We start from the raw sequence: 9,561 nt of genomic DNA, 5'->3' as shown, positions 1-9,561 counted from the left end.
TCAGTGCCGGTGGGTGTCCCAGGTGCGGGAGGGCAGAGAGACCAGCCCCATAGCTGTGTCCCTGCGGGTTTGGGGGTGATGGAGCGCAGCACCGCGGCTGTGCTGCGTGTCCCGGGGGGATACCGGCAGTGCCAGTCCTCGGTGTGACCCCCACTTCTCAGCCGAGCAGCCTTAGGCACTGGTGCATGTGTGTGAGCTTTAGGGTGTGTGTGTGCATGGGGCTGCACCCGCTCACATAGGGGCTTGCAGGAGTCATGGGGGAAAATGGGGGGGGGGAGTCAGAAAACAGACTTGTTTTGTCTCTAGCTGGTGGGGAAGGGCAGCCCTAGCACAGGAAAACTGAAGTGATTTCAGGTGGGGGACTGAGGGCTGCCTTTCCTTACACTACGATCTGTCCTTCAGATCCTGAGCTCGGCTGTGTTCTTTTTCTCTTCTGTGACTTCTTAACGGGTGCTTTATTTGCTAGGCAGGCAGCAGTGTCTAAGCTTGCCCTGTGCTAGGAACTGCAGAAATCGATTCCTGTTATTTACTATTGAAAGAGACTGGAGGTCAGCTGAGTTTCCAGGCTCATCAGGTTTCCTTCTCTCCAAGAAAGGCTCTGGCTTTGTGGCACGTTGACTGAAGAAAAGCAACTGTCCAAGTCTGGAGAGGAAAAGGGCAAACCTGACAATCACACAATATAAAACGCTTAGTTTTTCAGGTAGACCGACTGCATGTGGTCAGGCCAGTCCAGCCATACCAGTGTCCTCCCAGGGGCTGGGTACGGACATGGGATGTAGGTTTAGTCTGGATTCTTCCTGTGAACGCAAGAATAGGGTCTGTGATGGAGAACATGAGGGTTTCCTGGTAATGTACCTGTCGCAGGAGCTGCTTGGAAAACTTCATCTCATTTGGAAGTCTGATTAAATTGAGGGGAAAGGAGCTTTCACAGTCTGCTTCTTCTCAGAACAGAGTCAGAGCAATGGAGCTTAAATCAAATTCAACAGCAGTTTTGTATGGCCAAAGACTAACGTGGCCAAGCAGTTTGATTTTAAAGGCTGCGTTGTGCTGGCTGGGTAGCTCCCGATGAGATGTGCTCATGTGAGGTCTCTCCCAGAGGAATTACAGATTTAGTCTGGATTAAGCACAGTCATGTTTTTGAGACGTTTTTGACTTGTAAGAAAACTCCAGCAGCTGTTTCTGTCAGAAGTGAATGTGTTTGGTACCTGACCTGGTACTTGTGCAGCTTGTGACTCTCCACTAAAAACATGATGCCAGAGAGGCTCGTGCAGGCTTCCCCCTCTGTCTCACGCTCACCTGAGGAGCAGCTCTGAGGCAAGGAGGCCTTTGGGCAGGTTTGCAGCAGGCAAGCAGAACCAGAACAGGTTTGTGAACTGACAGGGAAGGAGGTTACTCATTGTCTTGCTGCTACAAGGATAAAGACCATGTAAGCACCTCGTGGGGCCGGGTGTGAAAAGGTCTCAGCATCCCCCTCACAGAGGAGCTCAGACAAGTGCACCACCTCCTAATTCATTCGGGGGGGAGGGGGAGAAAGGCTTTATGATCCCCCAGTGACAGCAGCAGGGGCAAAGCTGAGGGGTTTGCAGTGGTTTCTGTACTGATCCTCACTTCCCTGTGCTGCACGCAGCTACGGTAAGTTTATAGGATCTAGTTTGTGATTTACTTTCAGACACAGAAATGATTTCTCTCCATATTTCTATAAAATGGATTTATTGTCCCTGTGTCAATGACATCAGCAGATCTATCAGTGCAGGAGAAGCGTTTTTATCATTTCCTGTATTACAATGAGAGATGTGTGCTTTACAAATAGCTCAAGCACAACCATAACAATAAGGTCTATCCCAAGTAATATGTCAGAATAGAAGTTCATCTCCCCTGGATTACTGTTACTTTTGCCAGCTTGATCTCACAGGACACTTGTAGCTCCCTTGATGTATTGCAGGATGGAGACCTGCCAGGGGTCTGAAGGAAATAAAGTCCTGCAAGCTTTGCCAGTTCTCTCCTTCCTTTGTTGCGTGTGTGCATGCACGCCAAGGAGCAGGAACAATTCCTTCCAGACTGTTTATTCTGGGCCTTGCCCTGTCTCATCACCAGTGCAGCTGTGTGACCACAGTCCCTTCTTTTTCCCAGACTCCGTGTTCTTAATACACGTATGGCTTTGCTAAAGCATCTCAGAGAGGCGGTGTGTGTGTCCTGTGTTCAGCACGTCTGCTTCCAAGGGCTCTTGAGGAAGAATGAAATATGGCTTAGGGGAGATCTATGCATTATGTGAATTTCAGGAATGATTTGCTCAGCCCTAAATGAAGGTTGTTTCCAATTAGGTTAATGAAGGACGTCATTCTCATGGCTGGAGTGACTCGTTCTGGTGCAGGGAGGTATAAATCACCTGTCCCTCTACACAGACACTCTTTACCCTCCAAAGAGCATAGGAAAGTAAGAGAGATGATGTTCACTGGGCTGTGAAGCACTGAGCTCCATCTGTGGAGGAGATGACCCCGTAGCCCCTTCTCACTGCTGGTGCTGTGTCCCTCGGCCCACCCATAGTACGAGGAGGGTTGCCCGTTGCCAGCACCTCCACATCTTCTCTCCTGCGGAACTCACTCTCCTCTGCACCAGCTGTGCTCCCAGGGTAAGTGACTTCCCAGACTCCCATCCCATGGGATGTGGCTCCAGCACCCTGACTCCTTGGCTGGGTCTCACCCAGCTTGCACTGTCGCAGGGCTCTCATCACCAGAAGCTGCACCTCTCTTCCTTGCGCTCTGTTGCATAGAGGGGTGGGCAGAGCAACAGGCGACGCTGAAGGCATTTGTGTGTACAAGTGCTGTGACTCAGTGCCCTAGACAGAGCTATAACCACCTGACAGTGCATTCAATTATCCCAAAGGCACAGGCTCACATCTTCGTGCACTCATCCAAAATATGCCTGTGGGAGCTTTGTCCATTTTTTATCTGTTTGTGGTTAAGGAGAAGGAAGAAGTCACATTCTCAAGAAACTCTGAAGCAAAACTCAGAAGCTCATGAATATGTAGCAAAACCTCATATCTCCTTCCCTCACATCCATGGTCTCCTACGGTGGGTCTAATAACTTGGTGGTTTTCTAATAAATTTAACCTTGGCATCGATTAAAATGCTTTGGCACACAAGGAAGGGAGAGGTGGGCTCCTCGGGACATTCATCACAGGAAGCACATTGAGATTGGATTTTTGTTAGCTGTGAAATTAAATACTCTGAAGCAGCTCTTTCACCCTGACAGTTAAGAATATGCATCAGAGTGATGTTCTCACCCTGCCTTGCCCGCTCCTGCATGTGCTGGTGGGCAGGGAAGCCCCATCTCCTTGCAAAGCTTTTAGAGGGTGGCCTGAAAAAGGGAGAAGTTGGGCTCCAACCTTTTCTGCTTCCTTGTGATGAAGAAATCTCATCAGAGAACTTCTCTGCAGCATCCCATCACTTCTGCCTGCTCTTCCAGTTAAAACCTTAGGTCCCCTAGTTGTCCGGCAGCCTGCTATCTATCTGTCTTCCACTAAAGCCCGGATTTGCCATGGATGCTTTATCCTAAGATAAAATGACTCACAAGATTTTAAACAAAACCTCAACACAAGCCCCATTTATTTTCCTATTCTTTATGAGTGCCTGTGTAGTATGGTGAGGATTTGAGGGTAGGGACAAGATTCACACAGAGCAGGTGAAGGAAGCTGGGGGAATGTTTCCCTTTTTCCTGCTAGGGATCTCCAGTACTCATGTCCAGCAAGTTGGGATTGTCAGTGAAAATCTCAAGGGAGAACCTAAGTCTCCATTGCACAGTCAATAAAGGGAGAGGTCCAGCCTGAACTCTGGGTGTGGAAGCACTTGCAAGGGGCTCACAATGCAGGGTCAGTACCACGTGTCCAGGAACATCCTTTTATTGGAATGATTGATCTCATAAAGGGAGAAATCAATCATCTCCCACCCCTGGAGCCGCTGTGCTCCCCTCCTGGGTGACTTTGTGGTTTCTCTGCAACCAGCAGCGTGTACTTGGCTTGCACCAGGTGTAACCTTGCAGGAGTTGTGTGGTTTCTGCAGGCTGCCCTTGCAGAAGGAGCACACTGAGAACACAGAGCCTGGAGCTACAGCCCCCAGAGCAGGTAACAACAGTTTTGCTATTGCTTTTATATTTGCTAAAAGATGGTCCCACCAACAGACCAGGGTGAGGAGGGACAGCTTAAAGCTGCCCAGTGTCACCTCTGTGCTGGTGTCTTTTTGTCTGGGATTGATAAACTCTGCTTGAGATTCCTGTTGATTCAATTCCCCCAGCTCCCAAGGAGCAAATAGGAAAAGGCACCCGGATGGACACCGACACGTCCCAGTGCCTCAGCCAGGCAGGCGGGGAGGAGCTTCCCAGAGCTGCGGGTGCCATCAGTCACGCTGAGGACACAGAGAGGGAACAGTCACCTTCAGCATAAACCTGTAAGCGAAAGCCTGAGCACAGCCTGTGAGCCAAGCACTGAGATGCTTTTAGTGTGGCGTGAGGGCAGAAAGATGAGGCAGTGAATACCCAGAGCAGGCTGCGGGATGGTGTGCAGCTTCCCAAGCTAATGTTAGCTGGGGTCATTTCCTGCCTAGACCCTTTTTCCCTCTAGGCAGAGCTCAGGGCGGATCTCGGCCCATTGCTGCTCAGACCTGTGTGCCCTGGGACTTAGGTTGTGTAGATGTTTAAGGGGCTGGCCGGGGAGTTTGCATGGAGCAGCTGGAAAACCCAAGCGAGTGGCTGGTGGTTACAGGGACTTCTCACGAGCAGCACCTGCTGCTGTGGGGCCACACTGACTGGGCTTGCTTCTCTGTGCTATTGAGACGGAGAGGGGTGCAAGGCAAGCGCCTTGTGAGTTACGTTAGCTAAGGAAAGCAGGTTGATGCCCATGAACTATATCTTGCAAAGGAGGATGTTCAAATGTGTGGCACCCCAGTGCCAAAGCAGAACTGAGAAAACAATGTTCACCAGCCAGGAAATCGTATGGAAAAGCAGACCAGGGGAGTATACATCTACAAAGCGTGTGCTGGGTTGGCAAGAAGTCCTCCAAGTCAAGTTGCTGCTCTGACACCAACACTACATTATTTAAAGTGGGAAGCCTCTAATATGCAATGGTTAATATTTTCCTTGCATGTTTTAGCAGGCAGTTATTAAAAGGTAATGAGTTAAATGGCCAAACATCAAACTGATGTACACAGTACATACACAAACTGATGTACAAAATACAACACATGTGAAGTTGTGGTGCTGTATTTGCACATACTGGTGACCAGAGAGGGGATGTTTGGTATGTTCAAGTACAAACTAGCTGTGTGGCTGTCAGCCTGCCTGGGCAATCACGCTGCTTGGTGCTTCTTCCCATAGGTGTTTGCATATCAAGCCACAAGGGCTAGCAACCTTTTCCAAGCTGGTAGGTAATAGCTGGAGTTCAGTTTCTCAGTAAAGCACATGCTGTTGTTAAATGAGTGCTTTGTTTTGCACAACAAAAGACTGGAAAAATCACGGGTGTTGTGGTCATTTCTCCGAAGGCAAAGATGTGACAGGAGGCTCTTTTGTACTAGGAAACCCAAACAGAAGTTTGTCCATACAGTGCCACAGACCAGACTTTCCAGACCTGGGCAGGAGGATGGGGCGTTTCAAAACACTCCAGTACCTCTTTCTCATCACTAAAAGCCAGTAAATGAGTTGGGGAAGAAGGTGAGTGTTGCACAGCTTCCTGAGCACCTCTGTCAGTTGAGCAGAAAGATGTAAATGGAGCTTAATTTAAAATCACATTTGCATCAAGCTGTCAAACCAGTAATGTGGGCAAAACATGTCTCAAGGAGGCGGGAGTCCTCCAGCAGCACAAGGCTTTGGCCGTGCCTACTAGAGTGAGCAAGGCGAAACCTGGCTTGCTGTTGCTCCTTCTGTCTTCAGTGCATGACACCTCTGTCTGTGAGCACACACTGGCCAGGACTGTTCTGCACAGACCAGTTCTCTTGCTTCCCAACACCTCTGTTCACAAAGGGAGCAGGAACCACCCAGAGAGGCCTGAAGTTCAACAAAGTGAATTGGGAACCATGGATGGCCATTGCAGCTCCCATTAACAAAAGAATTAACCAGTATCCTGCCTGGTCTGCAGAGACAACTCCATCATACTCATGGTATGTAGGCACCAGCCATAAAAATATTTGATTGCTCAACATCAGATGCTTGAGATTGGCTCACTGAAAAGTAGCAAGGGGGGGACTATGTGAGCTGTAAGCATGCCATAGGTTGTGTGCCCACCTAACCCAAGACAGCCGTGAAGTAGGCCAGAGGAACCATGGTCCATCCGTATTTGGCTGTATGGGCCAGTAACACAGAGAACAAAGAACTATTGGCAGGATCTCTTGACAGTCAAACACCAATTAGTGTCTTAAAATATGTTTACACTGTAAGGTGATTTACTCATTAGTTTAAGTAGCTCCACCACTCTGAATGCAGCCTTGGATGAGAGGTGGGCATTTTCACCTGGGTACAGATAACAAGGGTAATTGCTCTGTGAAGTCCATGTCAGCAGAACTTGGGTTCCATCTCCCATGACTCTTGGTCTGTGTGATAGCTCCCAAACCACCTCACAGCACTTGGAGTCCAGGTGGGGATCTGTGCTGGGATATTGTTTGTTATTCACCACCTCCCCATAAGACCCACAAGTTCCCGGTTCCAGCTCACAGCATGTCCCCATGAAGATGAAGTGATGGGGCAGGAACAAGAAGCCTGTTGGCACGTGTGAGGGTTAAACTGAGCTGTGGCTGCCCCTGCTCCCTGACAGGGCAGTTCTGTTCTCCTGCAGCATGCAGGTAGGGACCTTGGGGAAGAAGTCAGGAATACTGCATGCATTAAGCATCCCAGCAAGCAAGCTAACAGCTACTGAAACATAGAATCAAACCACTATTTTCTCTCACCCATCTTCTTTATTTTACCTGAGCACAATATTTTTCCCTTTATTTGTTATCAGTGGATGGAGTGAATATCCTGAAACACGTCTGCTGTTCTGCTCTACTACCCCCTATTAACTTCCTGAGCACTGGGGAACCTTTGTCTCAGCTGCACAAAATATCAGGGAAACTAATTAGACTGATAAAACTCCACGATTGAGTCAGGCTTCCCGAGAAAGGGAGTGACTTTTTACTACTATTCTTTTTGTGTTAATACATGTGTTCACCCTCAAGTTCCTCACCACCTGCACTGCACAGCAGGGCCCACATTTAGTTACAGCTGAAGAAGGAAGGTCCCAGGCAGGAGCAGTGATGATTGGGATGACAATTCCTTTCTGGTCCCAGCTGTGGGGTCTCCTGTGCCCGGGGTTTGAAGAGCAACTGGTTGCAAGTCGCTTTGTCTGCATGGCCCTTCCCGCACACACAGTGCACATCTCACGGTAGAGGCAATTAGATGATGCTGGGATGGCACATGAAGAGGTCCTGGCTGTATCACATAGAGAGCAGGCCAAAGAGAGCCCACCTCTCTGCTGATGTGGACACAGGGATGGTGGAGGCACATGAAGGACCACACAAGCCTGGAGGAAGTGGGCACTTTGCAGACCATGAAGCCTCCAGCTCCGAGCAGCCAGTCCCCATGTGCAAACAGAGTGTCTGCTGCAGTCAGCACATGGCTCAGACTTGCCCAGAAGATTTAGACCCAAAGGCTAATGCTAATCAGTAAAATCTGTAACTGAAGGAGCAGTAATCAAGTGAGATTAGAGCTTGATCCTGTTATCAGCCCCCTGCCCGGCCGGTTCGGTCAGTGCCGCATGGAGCATTAACAAAGCCACCTCCCGCAGTGGCGGGGCCATGGGGGTTGTGTGCTGCTGGCTCCGTTGTAGTGCAGCACCAGGAGCATGTCACGGACCTGCCTCGGAAGCCAAGTGCTCCTTCATTAGCCAGCATTCACTCTCACGTGGATTTGTATCTTGCTTTGCAGATGGGAAACGCATCCAACACCTCAGTGTTCATCTCCACCTTATCGGAGAGAGAAGACCTGATTTTTGGCACGCTCTACTTGGTCTTTGGTAAGGAAACACAGCCTGTTATACCTGAGTCCCTGCTGTGGGCAGCCCAGGTGCCCGCCAGAGACAGTCAGGCCTTTTGTAGTCACTGATGCTTCCAGAAGTGTTCAGTCATTAGCAGCATAACCAAAATGGCCCTTCCCACATGGAAGGTGATTTGGACCTCAAGCTGGTGCTTGCTTTCAGCAGAAGGTGCTGGTGAAGGTCCTGGGATTTGGAGTTAGTGGTACTGAATAGGCAGCAGGCAAAGCTGGGGGGCTAAGATGTGCTTTGAGGTATCCTGGACATGGTTGGTGTAGGCCAGAAGTGAACAATGGGCAAAGAAAAGCCTTCCGGTTTCTTAGCCCTGAGCATTTTGTCTCCCAAGAGTTTTTCATGCCTGTGAGGGTGGGGAACCCAAGGGATGCTCATATCACTGGGAATTCATCAGTCCTCTGGGCACCTACAGCTCCTAGTGTGTTAGTACAGCTACTAAAATGTACTTAGTACAAATGTGAGACTAGCTCTGTGGGAAAAATGCCTCATGAGGCTGGGAAGAAGGACAAACATCTCAGTGCTCTACCCTCCAGCAATCCCAAAGCCTCCAAAGCTCTGGATTTGGCCAGGTCCTGTGTGGGAATCTTGTTCCTGAGGGGAACTTCAGTGGCTTTGAGAGCTGGTTCTTACCATGGTATTTAATTTACAGTCTAATCCACTAGGGAGAAACTCTCATCGCACCCAACCCATCCCAAGAGCAGCAAAGATCCCTCTTCTGAGGACAATGAAACCTCTTTTCAATGAAAGCACAATTACATAGTAAAAAAGGCGAGAAAGCCCTTGTTATAAAATGTTAATCACTGATGTTGTTTTAAATGCATGAATAGCAAACAGAGAGCCTCCTTTTGTTTAGTCTGGATTTTCCTTCATCTTAATGGTGCCTTTCTTGTTGTTTATTTTGTTACCACGATATTGGACAACACAGACTCACAGGAGTGACATTGCCAGGAAGAAATTAAACAGGCGAAGGGGCCCAGCTCCTTGGCCTCACATCAGAAGAGAAATCACACAAAGCTCCCATTATTTATCTAGCTGGAAGGAAGTGCCCCCCGGCTTCTTCCAGCTGGAAGAAGTGACTCTGGCCAGATCCTGCACCCGAAGTCCACTGCAGTCTCATCCCATCCCTGCCTTCCTACCAAATGCCTCTGTAGGACCTCAGGAAGGGGAAGGGATCAAATTCAATGTAAAGCAGCTCCAGATGTGCTCACAGAGCTCTGCAGGTCCCATGGGCTCCCCTGCTCAGCCCACTCCAGACAGGGAAGCCTGGAGCCCTTTCCACCCTCTGTAGACATCTCCGGTGCTTGCTTCCAAACATCTCAAGATGATCCTGGCTTCTTTCCCGGCTCTGTTACAGACAGCACTGTTCCTCTGCCTTCTCCGCAGGCATCATGTCCCTCTCTGGGAACTCGCTGCTCCTGCTGGTGGCCTATCAGAAAAGGTCCATGCTGAAGCCTGCTGAGTTCTTCATCGTCAACCTGGCCATCAGTGACCTGAGC

At 49.4% G+C, this 9,561-nt stretch overlaps 1 protein-coding gene across 1 annotated transcript in view; it reads left to right on the top strand.

The window, feature by feature from the left end:
- Positions 1-7,944: 7,944 nt before the first annotated feature.
- The window catches only part of LOC104413737 (opsin-5-like), a gene marked incomplete at its 3' end in the record, with an annotated part of 5,779 nt that continues 4,162 nt past the window's right edge, over positions 7,945-9,561 (top strand). Inside the window, 2 exon segments of the mRNA XM_010024815.1 lie at positions 7,945-8,032; positions 9,449-9,561. The exon segment at positions 9,449-9,561 is cut by the window's right edge and continues 12 nt beyond it. Coding sequence (XP_010023117.1) covers positions 7,945-8,032; positions 9,449-9,561 — 201 coding nt within the window.

The sequence above is a fragment of the Nestor notabilis genome, unplaced genomic scaffold (genome assembly GCF_000696875.1).
Source record: "Nestor notabilis isolate BGI_N333 unplaced genomic scaffold, ASM69687v1 scaffold8272, whole genome shotgun sequence".
Taxonomy (NCBI): Eukaryota; Metazoa; Chordata; class Aves; order Psittaciformes; family Psittacidae; genus Nestor; species Nestor notabilis.
The sequence above is the reverse complement of the archived record's forward strand: the minus strand, read 5'-3'. Positions and strand labels throughout refer to the sequence as shown.